The sequence below is a fragment of the Leopardus geoffroyi genome, chromosome C1 (genome assembly GCF_018350155.1).
Source record: "Leopardus geoffroyi isolate Oge1 chromosome C1, O.geoffroyi_Oge1_pat1.0, whole genome shotgun sequence".
Classification (NCBI taxonomy): Eukaryota; Metazoa; Chordata; class Mammalia; order Carnivora; family Felidae; genus Leopardus; species Leopardus geoffroyi.
In genome coordinates, this window is record NC_059328.1 from 140,600,569 (window position 1) to 140,612,895 (window position 12,327).

The 12,327-nt window shown below is 38.5% G+C and overlaps 1 protein-coding gene across 5 annotated transcripts in view; it reads right to left on the reverse strand.

Moving 5' to 3' along the window:
- Nucleotides 1–11,931, reverse strand: part of MMADHC (metabolism of cobalamin associated D) — a 37,835-nt gene extending 25,904 nt beyond the window's left edge. Inside the window, exons 1-4 of one of the 5 annotated variants that reach the window (XM_045479769.1) lie at nucleotides 11,834–11,931; nucleotides 11,551–11,748; nucleotides 11,246–11,305; nucleotides 6,581–6,725 (exon numbers count right to left, since the gene is read on the reverse strand). In XM_045479769.1, the coding sequence (XP_045335725.1) occupies nucleotides 6,581–6,725; nucleotides 11,246–11,254 (154 nt within the window). In that variant the 5' untranslated portion in view covers nucleotides 11,255–11,305; nucleotides 11,551–11,748; nucleotides 11,834–11,931. Of the gene's footprint in view, nucleotides 1–6,580; nucleotides 6,726–11,245; nucleotides 11,306–11,550; nucleotides 11,749–11,769 lie in introns of all 5 variants that reach the window. The other 4 variants (XM_045479773.1, XM_045479772.1, XM_045479770.1 and 1 more) reach the window with 4 other exon arrangements.
- Between the last annotated feature and the right edge of the window lie 396 nt (nucleotides 11,932–12,327).

Sequence of the window (12,327 nt, forward strand, 5' to 3'; positions counted from 1 at the left end):
AATACCGGAATTTTACTATTTATAAATTGATAAGATGAATGAATTAGAAAGAAACATACCGACAGTAGTCTTAATAGTTCTAAAGGTCTATGGTTGCCCTCAAAAACAAAAAGATTACTGACATTAGGTGTATGTATCCAAAACATACAATATGAAAAAGTTTGGTGAATTCCTGTATTTTCTATGTTATTTAATAACATTTGATGGTTATAATTACTATGAGATTTTTTCACTCTGGTATAATTCTGTGTTTATCACATCTTAGCTAGTATTCAAACTAGACATTTAGAGTTTGGAAGCTGTAACCGTGTTGTCATAAGTTAGATATTCATTGCTACACTGAGGAAATATTATTTCAAGGTGTTTTTTTCTTTTTCATGCCATGGCCCTCTTTTCAGAATGTTTTTAATCTTTTTAGTATTTATTTTTGAGAGAGAGAGAGAGAGAGAGCAAACAGGGCCAGGGGGAGGCAGAGAGAGAGAATATGAAGCAAGCTCGGCACAGTCAGTACAAAGCCCGACAAGGGCTTGAACCAACAAACCATGAGATCATGACCTGAACCAAATGTGGACGCTCAACTGACAGAACCACCAAGTCACCCCCATAATGTTTTGAAATGCACACAGTACATATATTAAAGACTTGATTATGTTTAAATATTTATCAAAATATTTTTGAAATTTGTGACAATATATGTGTTTTATGAATGCTTAATGTTACAGGATTTGTAATTCTGATTCAGTGAAACTATACATGGTATTGAGATATCATCAACAACTACACAGACTCTCCTCAGCTCATGATGGCTCCACTTGGGATTTTTCGACATTATTATGGTGTAAGAGCAATACACATTCAATAAAGACCACCACTGAAATTTGAACACTTCATTATACATCAGGCTTTGTGTTAAAGTGAGTTTGCCCAATTGTAGGATAACGTAAGTGTTCAGAGCACGTTTATGGTAGGTGAGGCTAAACTATGATGTCGGGCAGGTTAGTGTATTAAGTGCATTTTCAATTTATGATGTGCTCAATTTACAATGGATTTATCTGGACATAATGCCACTGTAAGTCAAGGGAGATCTCTAATGTGATAGGAAAAGATCTGTGTTTTCTGTTGGTGACAAGTCACAGGACCTGCTAATCACACAGGATGTGTTGTCTATATTCACAATGAAAAGAAATGCTAAATTTCAGTTGAATGTTAGTGAAAAGAAAAATGTAATGTTGTCCATCCAAATTTATTCTATGCATGGACCCCACATTCAGAAAGCCTGCGGGTAATATGTTTTCCAAAATTTTGTATCAACAGTGATTATTTACTGGTATTGCATGCTTTGGGGCTCCTACTATAGTATCCTTGCAATTTTCAAAGTAGACTGAACATTCTTTACCAAATGCGCTGATCTACATTTTGTTGTCTAACATGACGGAAGGCTTATTTCTGAGTCACGTAACACTAAGGCAGGTGGCTCTCTTCTATAAGGTAATTCAAGGGCCCAGACTTCTTCCATCTGTGTCGGCATTAGCATCTAGGGCCTTGCTGTTAATAAATTCTGCTGATGGAAGGGGAAGAGGGTGTGAAAGGAGCACTCCAGCTTCTTAGAAAACTTTGGCCCAGAGTTGGCACCCAGCAGCACCACCCACACTTCCTTTGGCAAGAATCAGTCACATGGCCCCATCTGGGTATCACTTCCTGGTAATGACTTCACACAATGGAAGGGAAAACACGAAATTTGGCTGGACAGTAGCTGCATCGACCACGATCAAGTTTTCTCTCATAACTTTTATACGGTAGAGTTGAGGGATAGTTTTCCTACATACTGTACCATCCCTCACATTCCTGAAATGAACTCTACTTGGGTTTGGCAGATGATGGTTTTTCTGAATTGTTGAGCTGGATGAGAGGAAAGAAAGACAAACAAAACCAACTGGTAGCTCTTGCTCTGTGAATGGAAGCACCTAAGCTACAAACCTAGGAGTCATCTTTGAAGTGTCCTTCTCTTTCCTCCTCAAAGGTACTCTATCAGCTACTGCTTCCTATTTATTTTACCTCCTAAGTACAACTTCAATCCGGACTTCCCCTGCCACATCCTCACTTCAGACCCTCATAAATTCTCTCCTGGATGACTTCTATAATAGCTTTCCGACTAAACATTCGGCCTGCAGCTTTGTCCCTCGACTGAGGCCATTTTCTCTACCAATATTCTCAAATTTTAAAAACTTCACACCTCTGTAAGTGAACAAATTGGGCACACATTGGGCACATCTCAACACATGCACTCTGACTTCTTTAGAAGTCGTGCATGCTTCCTCTTTCACCATTATGTCAGTCATAAAATGTATGGCATGGAGAGATTAAAACATAAATATAAACAGGAGTTTTAACGTGATCTTCTCCATCCAGTGGATTACTTCATACACACGTGTATCAGTCTGAGTTCCATCAGGATAAGGGAGGCCACAATATTATGGGACTAAGGGGATAACTCAAGACTTACAGTTTACCTGAAGGAGGGAGAAGCTGGAAGTGAAGGTCCGTCAGCAGGGGTAGTCAGAGGGTCAGAGAAACAGTGACTTCCTTAACTTGAAGTGGAAGAATTGGAGTTTATAGGCGTCTGAGAAGCAACAGGTCTGACCACAAGGACCACTGTGAAATGGGAGCTTCTGCAGGTCTCCAGCATCAGCTATGTGGGACCACACCTGTGACTCCCACAGCCTTCTGGGCATAGTGGGCTGTGCTTCACCTGTGCCTGCTAAATCTCGGCAAGTTCCTCTCATCAGATAGCTAATGCATAACTACTGGGAAGGCATTAAAGGGAAATCTACTTCCCAGCCTTAGGACACATGAGACGCGATGGTGCCAGTTGACAACAAACAATCCAACACAATGTACTTGGAATGCAGCCACTTCGGGTTGGAGACAAATACTCTAATCTGGACTGAGAGTGATTATTCTAAAACGCACCAGATTTTGTCTTACTCAAAATCCTTCTGTAGTTTCCTTTTGCCTCCAGTAGGAATTTTTTTTTTTTTTTTTTTTTTTACCTCCAGTAGTTGTTAATGATTTTAGCCTTGCCAACTTTCATTCGCATACTTATGTACAGGCGAAAACAAATCAAATATAGTTCTTATTTTAAGCCTTGGCTGAACAGCGAGAGAGCATTGGAAGCCTCTTCTACACCCTCAGAGCCCTGCAGTTTGTCCAGAATGTCCAGAGCCCCATAGGACCTCTGTGGACATCACCATCCTAAAGGGTGACATCCAAAGTCACCAGCTGGGTGCATAAGGCCCTCTATCATCTGCCTCGTGCCTACCTCTTCCGTTTAATTTTCTAATAGCCTCAGGCCACCCTGCATGCTAGCATTCCCAATTTAATTATTCATAACCTCAAAGCTCCTCCTTGGCATATGTGCTCCCCTTTCCTTGGAATGCTTCTCCACCTTGTCTGTCAGGTATATTCATATTCACAAATCATCCCTACGTGCAGATCAGTTTTCCTCACCCTAACAATCTCCCCGCTCTGAGTACAACGTTCGTTACAAAGGAGGACTCCAGAGTGGTGTCATGAGTTGAGGAGGCATGGGTTGAGCTTGCTCAGAAATTTTCCCTGAAGCATACAGCATCTACTATCTCCATCTTCATTTCTCAATATGAGTACTTTGAAAAATATAAAGATGGTGTAAAACTTCAATTTTGGTGTTTTTTTTTTTTTTTTTTCAATGTTTATTTATTTTTGGGACAGAGAGAGACAGAGCATGAACGGGGGAGGGGCAGAGAGAGAGGGAGACACAGAATCGGAAGCAGGCTCCAGGCTCTGAGCCATCAGCCCAGAGCCTGACGCGGGGCTCGAACTCACGGACCGCGAGATCGTGACCTGGCTGAAGTCGGACGCTCAACCGACTGCGCCACCCAGGCGCCCCATCAATTTTGGTGTTGTTTTAATAACAGTTTCACCTGTGTGTGTGTGTGTGTGTGTGTGTGTGTATGATTTTGTGAAAATCAGGACCCTTTTTGAAACTTCTCATTGTAAGATATTTTGCCTTTGCTGGAGAAAAACTGAAAATCATTACAGAAATGACAAAACAAGCATTCCTTCACTCCGATATTGATAGATTCATACGACAGCATTTTCATGCCAGTCAGAATGGCTAGACAAAAAGAAATAAGCGTTGGTGAGGATGTGAAAAGAGAACCCTTGTCCTCTGCTAGTAGGAGGCAAATTGGTGCACAGCCACTGTAGAAAACAGTGTGGAGGTTCCTTGAAGAAGAATAAAAATAGAATTACCAGACAATCTAGAAATTCCACTTTGGGTATTTCCTCAAAACAAATGAATGTTGAAATTAATAAAAGATATATGCACCCTGATGTACACAACATTATAGCATACAACTTAAGTGTATACTGATAGATAAATGAATAAAGAACATGTGTATACACACGATAGAATAAATCATCCATAAAGAAAAGAATGAAATCTTGCCATTTGTAGCACAGACGGATGGACCTGGAAGATACAATCAGTGAAATAAGCCAGACAAAGAAGGACAAATACCACATGATTTGCATGTGAAACATAAAAAAACAAATGAAGAAACAAAATGCAGAAACATACTCAAATCTGGAAAAGTGGTGGTTTCCAGAGAGAAAGTGGGTAGTACTATGGGCTAATTAGGTGAGAGAGTAAGAGGTACAAACTTTCAGTTATAAAATAAACTAAGTCCGAAGGATGAAAAAGTAAGGCATAGGTATACAGTCAGTAATACTGTAATAATATCATATGGTGATCGATGGTAACTCCATTTGTGGTAAGCATTGTATAATGTTCAGAAGTGTTGAATTACTCTGTTGTACATCTGAAACTAATACAACATTGTATGTCATTACACTTCAATAACATAGGCAATAATTTCCTTATTATTGGCTATAGAAACTTTTTTCTAGATATGTCTCCTTGGGCAAGGGAAACAAAAGCAAAATTAAACTATTGGGACTATACCAAAAGGAAACAGTCTTGCACAGTGAAACCATTAATAGCAAGAGAAAAAAAAATTACTGAATGGGAAAAGATATTTTCAAATGATATACCTGATAAGGGGTCAATATCCAAAATATATATATAAAAAACTTAACACACACACACACACACACACACACACACACACACAAAGATCCTATTAAAACAGGGGCAGAGGTCCTGAAGAGACATTTGTCTAAGACACATAGATGGCAGACACATGAAAAAATGCTCAACATCAATAATCATCAGGGAAAGGCAAACCCAAACCACAATGTGATATAGCCTTATACCTGTATCAGAATAGCTAATATTAATAATGCAAGAAGTAACCTGGGTTGACAAGGACGTGGAGAAAAAGGAACTCTCACGCACTGTTGGTGGGAAACTGCATTCTTATATTGCAGCCATTGTGCAAAACAGAATGGAAACTCTTTAAAAATTTAAAAAACGAGTTATCAAATGATCCAGTAACTGCAATACTGGGTATTTACCCAAAGATAATGAAAACACAAAAGAAAAAGACATATGGACCCTATATTTAATGCAGCATTACTTATAATAGCCAAGATATGGAAATAATCCAAATACCCACCAACAGATGAACGTATAAAGATATGATATACATACAAAATGGAATATTACTTAGCCATAAAAAATAATGAAAGCTTGCCATCTGTAGCAACATGGATGGATGTAGAAGGTATAATGTTAAGAGAAAAAATTCAGTTAGAAAAAGACAAACTTTTTTTTCTTAATTAAGAAAAAAGGGGACAAAAATAGTCTTTAATACAGAGAACTGGTGGTTTCCAGAAGGAAAGCATGTGTGGGGGAGGGGTGAAATAGAGGAGACCAAGAGTATACTTATCTTGATGAGCACTGAGAAATGTACAAAACTGATCATTTTACTGTATACTTAAAACTAACATACACTCTATTAATTATATTCCAAAAAAAAAAAATCTTTCCTCTTTTCTACATTAAAGAGAACTAGTTTGAAGAACAAATTTTTGTGAGATGACTAAAATATAAAAGAAACAAAACGGTCTCAAATAAAAAGAATAAACTGGTGTTTGCCAGAGGGGAGGAGGGCAGGGCCATAGGTGAAATAGGTAAGGGGGATTAGGAGTACATTTATCTGAAGACGGTGTCATATAGGACTGCTGAATCATTATATTGTACTTCTGAATCTAATGCAAGTATTCAAATCATATTTCAATAATATATGCATGTGTATATATACACAAAACACCAGCTAAATTTAAGAAATTCAGCAAATAATTGATAGTAGTTTATGGGATCAAAAGATTTGTTTCAGGCAGGACTAAGTGTGTTTACAATAGAAACTACAGTTCAAGAAAATAAGTTTTAAAAACCAAATGTATTCTTTTTTTTTTCATTGTAGTTCTCCAATATAAATATGTATACAGAGCTGATTTTATTTTTAATGGCATAAACTTAACCTTGTAAGATTTGTAAAACCTCAAGAAACATTACAGAAAGCACAACTCAAAATGTTCTGCAATAATTATATGTAAATCAATAATAAGTTTTACTTACATATATCTGGAGGTGTAGTGGCCACATGAGACTCATCAGAACCTGAAGATCCTGCAGTTGAAAAGGCTTTGGGATGGACAACCCTTTTAACTAAAGAGCAAAATCCTGGGAGATAGGAAACTAATCTGGCTCTATTACACAGCACCTAAGAATAACACAAAAATGAAAACTATTTGTTCTGAACATACATTTTATACTTCTAGACAATCTGTGGCAAATCCTCACACTGCAATGTATCTTTTAAAACCAAATTTTATTCTATTATTGAGCAACTACCATTTGATAAGCATTATGTATATAATTTTAAAAAACAAGTCTATTAAAAAACAAACAGTAAGTTACTTTGTGTAAAAATATGTGGCCTTTCCAATAAAGGTCAGAATCAAGAGTGCCACATTAGAGAGAATAGGAACTTCTACAAGTTGCCCTATTTAGGAACAATACTAAAAACGTAGTACAAATAAGATTTTTCCATTCTTAAGGACTTTCAAAACCTTTAGTACGTAGCTTTGTGGTACATTTTTTGCTCCTTTTTTCCTGGACTCTGAGGTCAGTTACAATGGGTGAACGTGTAAACATCTTTCACGCAAAAACTTCTAGCAAAATACTTGGGTCAGAGTAATTTAATGCAGGGGTTGGCAAACTATAGCTGAATATAGCTTGCTGTTTTGGCAAATAAAGTTTTATTCTATCACAGCCACTTCCATTTTCCTCATGTATTGTCTATTGCTGTTTTCATGCCATAATGGCAGTTAAACAGTTGCACAGGGACTGCAGAAAGCCTAAAATATTTACTTATCTATCCCTTTGCATTAAAAAACTAAAATGCCAACTCCTTGTTTAGTAGGTAATATTTAAGAACAAATACCACATTATCTGTGAAATGCTATTAAAAGATTTGAACAATTAAGAGATCCTTGGAAGGGAGTAGGAAAAAAATTTCAGAGGATACACTAGGTTTTGAAGAAACAGCAATAAGTTGAGAAGGAAAGGGGCATTTCAGTGAGTGACTTTAGGAACAGATGTATAGTCATAAAAGGTATTTTCAAAACAGTGAAAAGTTCAATGAGGATACATAGATAAGGGAATACAGTAAAAAACAGGCTTGAAAGTTAAGTTGTGGGCAATTATAAAACACTATGTATTTTACACAGTAAAGGACTTATTACATCAAGACAACAAACCAGAATTTTAATCTGGAGGCAGGGAAGAATAGTGTAAACTGATAAAAACAAGGAATGTTTTTAGGAACGTACCACTCAGGGCAGTAGGGCCTGGAGTGGGATTAGAGAGGTGGCATGTAAACTAGTCACCAGAATATCGAAATAGTGTAGCCATTTGATATTTTAGAATATTATCCCTTTCATATAGTATTCTGAAATTCAACCTAGGTATTCTGACCTTTTTTTCATCTTAAATAGAAGAGAATATCCTAACTGGTCTTTCTACCTCTCTGGCATAATTTCTTTTCTTTTTTTTTTTTTTTTTCCAACGTTTATTTATTTTTGGGACAGAGAGAGACAGAGCATGAACGGGGGAGGGGCAGAGAGAGAGGGAGACACAGAATCAGAAACAGGCTCCAGGCTCTGAGCCATCAGCCCAGAGCCCGACGCGGGGCTCGAACTCACGGACCGCGAGATCGTGACCTGGCTGAAGTCGGACGCTCAACCGACTGCGCCACCCAGGCGCCCCTCTCTGGCATAATTTCTTACTAGCTTTACCGTCCTTTCCCTTTTCTATTCTTTAGTCACGTAAAAACATCTACCTAACATTTCCCATATTTTTCTGCCTTCTTTTATACTGCCATAAGATTTCTTCCCTTTTGCCTCTCCTTCTAGGTCTAGCAAATTTCAAGATCTGGATAAAGAGAACCTCCTTTATGTGTCTCCAGAGTACAAGGCCTGTCTGAAGAGTATTCTGCCCACCTGAAAATTTAAACATGCTCCCTTGGGTTAGCACCCAACCTGCCCAAAGAAACAAATGTGATAGTTATTAGATTTTAACCTACCAGACAAACTCAGACTTTTGGGTGTTTCTGTAATTGAAATTTACCTTTACAATTGAAGACATTTACATTTAACAGAATATGGCTCAGGATCTAAAGGCAATATAAATTTTAAATTCCAAAAATATTTTAGGCAAGGCCTCAAAGTAAAAGATTGAATAAAATATTATCTGAAGGGGACAATATTAAATAGTAAATAATCAATGGATGTTACTGTTGGCTAGGTTCTGTGTGCTAAGTGCTTACATGCACTGTTTTACTTATTTCCACACCAGTTCCATATACCATTAACATTAAAGTATTAAATATTATATTTAATATTATTTAAGATTACTAAAATATTATGTGTAATAATACATTGCTTCACAAGTAAAAAAGGAAAAAGAAAGATTATCCAAATTATTTTAGCAACTGCCTAATACTATTAAGGATTATTTAAGCCTCTGAGTACCAAGGCCACTAATTCTACTTTGGTATTTTTCCTTGATGGTAAAGCTTTTAACAAAAGTTACAGTAAAATGTGAGTTTTTTTCCCAATCTAAGAAAATCTACTCACCAAGTTTCATTTTAATGGCAAAATAAGCCATTAAGTATCTAATTTATCCACTGAAAGAATAGCTGACGACAGTGCTAACGTGTTTCAAATTTCATCTTCTAACTTGTTTGATCCTCTAATTCTTTACTTGGCAGATTTTATGCCATTGGGTCAACTGGTAAATGTAAGAACTAAAAGTGAGCCAATAAATAACTCAAAAATTAGAACAGTCAGTTTATTTTAGTATGAGGACAACTATGTATTTTATATGATTACTTCAAACCTAGGATTCTAAACTTGGGAAGATGACAGGCTATTAAGGTTCAATTCTAAAATCTTTATTAGTATAAAAAGAGAAACAGTCTTTTAGATACTATTTTAGGACTAAATCCTGCTTTTGGTCATGTGAGCAGAAAATATGGTCTATACCAAAGACCGAAAACTGGTCATCTAGGAAATTCATCCATATCCGTCTACAGACATTTTTGTGTGATCCACAGTTAGAAGAAACTTGAATTGAATATCAACATTGAGAAATTGTAGATTTCACAAAAAGCCCATATTTAGCACTGTTCTTGGAAACATGGAAGAGCTGGCAGCCCTGGATTCCTATTTTCAAATGGCACTGGTTAGCAACAAATCACCGTAGCTATGGAAGGCTCCTCCCATCATCAGTAGCGAACACTGCAATTTGTCAAAATTCCTATCAAGGCATCCTGATTTACCTGTCCAGCTTCTGAGCATGGACAACTCTTGCTATGGATGCTAACTAAGTTGCTGAAGACATACTTGCATGTTTCATTACTGACAGCCATTCAGCATGCATGCACACACAAATGCAGGTTAAACCTTAATATTCTATTCTAATTAAGGTTTCTCCTTTGAGAGTATCACAGGCTTCTTTTACAACCTTCCCTCGGCTAGGTAAAAATTCACCTTAAAATGGGGTCAAGACTAGTGGTCTACTTTTATGACTTGTCCCTACTGTCACATCATTAGACTCTTAATATATCATGTTTAATTGCATTATCCTGGCTAATTACTGCCATATTAATCTTCCTAACACAGCTCTGCTAAAATGACCACAATTTAAAGAATCAAATCTAAATACTGCGACACTCAAGGCTATTATTTGATTCCAACTCCACAACCCAACGTTATTTCCCACTAATCTCTTTCACGTATCTTACATTCCACAAGGCAGAAATGACTTCTTGATTTCTGAAAGGGAGGGTGTCTTTGAACATACCTCCTGTTCTTCCATTCAAATCTCTGATTATCTAAGCTTCACTCTTCTTTCAAAACTCAAGATTAAATGCTTCTTTAAGTAATCCCAAACCCCTAGTTTCTCTTCTCCACAAAGCTTTGAACCTGCACTGTGTAATTTTTAAGAAATAATTACAATCGTTTTTATTTATGTCTTTTGAGAGAGAGCAAGCATGAGAGGGGCAGAGGGAGAAAGAGAGAATCCCAAGCAGGTTTTATGCTCAGTGCAGAGATCGATGCGTGGCTTTGGAACCCCAAGATCATGACCTGAGCTAAAACCAAGGGTCGGACGCTTAACCAACTGAAGCACCCAGGCACCCCAATTACTTTACACTTTTTAAAGCAGCTATTTCATGTATGTCTAGTGTCCCCCTATACCAACTCCTTATGGGAGGATATGTCTAATTATTGGAGAGTTACAATCAGTAAATATTTCTGGTCTATGTGAATTATACCTTTTGCTCTCATTTTGCAGGATTTGGAAGGTTACTTCCTATACTGAAACTGCTAGAAAACTTTCAGGTTAGCGAACCAAAATAAATAAATAAATAAAAATAATAAAAAAGCTTAAAAATAGATTCTGAATATTTCCTGAAATAATGTCTCTAAAAAATATTGGAAGGATGCTGGCACTGAATTTATTTCCAAAAATGAATCTGCAGAAACAAGTACATATGTATTGAAGAGAAAGTTTTTTTTCAAACTACCTTCAAAGCATACGAACAGAATTTCACACCCCTTCCTTCCCTTGACACTTTTCACAAGAAACATTACGCCACCAATGCCATAATTAAACCAAATCCTCCATTTCCTAAAAGTGCCCAAACCATTATACCGCTTAAGAGACTAATTTACTCACAGTGGCCATTTCCAGCGGGGAGAGAGGGCGCAAAATACCTTTCCTTTCGTAAAGTTATTCCTGAGAAAGGACAAAAGAGGCCAGTGACAAATTAAGCTCTAACAACACAAAGCTCGGGTAACGCCGACTATTCTATGCTTCTCTCCACCACCGTTAAAGCTAAAGCCCAAGCTCTCTCTGTAACCCAAGAATGCCAGAATTGGGTCTTCCCCTCCCCCTAAAGGGCACAGATCCCTGACCAGAGGAGGCCGTGCTGCCCTCAGCCCTCCCGGTTTGTGCCCCCCACCCCCAAAAGCAACTCGGACCGGATGAGGGCGGGGAACGAGGAGTCGGTGACCCAGCCTGAGTCCCCAGCGTCGAGGCAGGTATATTTTAAGACAGGTCCGGGGGGAGTGGCGGGGGTTGATAACAGCTCCAAACGCGGGTTCAAGCGCCGCTGACAGTGAGGAAGCGAAAAACAGCCTAAAGACAGAGTGACAAGACTGGGGAGAGACACGGGGACCCTGTGGGAATAAAAGCAATACCGAGTGCTGTGGCCCCAAGACCGGCGAACTTGGAGGGGCTAACGCGGGCGGAAACCATCCGTACCAGTTACCGCCGCCGCCTCCAGCTGTCCCAGACCCTCGCTCTTTCCGCCGTCAAAATGGCGGCGGCGGCGGCAGAGGTAGCGTCGACGCCGGTAGTGACCAGGCTGAAGAAGTTGCTTCCGAAAACATCGATGCGAAGGATCGTCGAATTGATGATGCGCACGCGCACAGTAAGTATGTAGAGCCTACCTTCCATTGGATAGTGGGCAAAAGCGATGTAGGAGGAGGAAAGGTGAGGCTGGGTGACGTGGAAGGAGGAGTGCTTCTGGTCTCGGTTAAGTGGCTCATTTCATTTCGTTTGGTGCCTCAACTCATTGAACTATTTGGTAGATTCCTCCACCCTAAGGCGTTCTTACTGCCCCCCAAGAGCTACAATCTATGGTTCTTTATATCACACTTGTTAATTTTGCACGAATCCCTGTTTTCGAGCATAGGGCACCTAGCTTTTTCTATTTGTGTGCCAGGCCTTAATAGGCTCAGTAAATATATATCAAA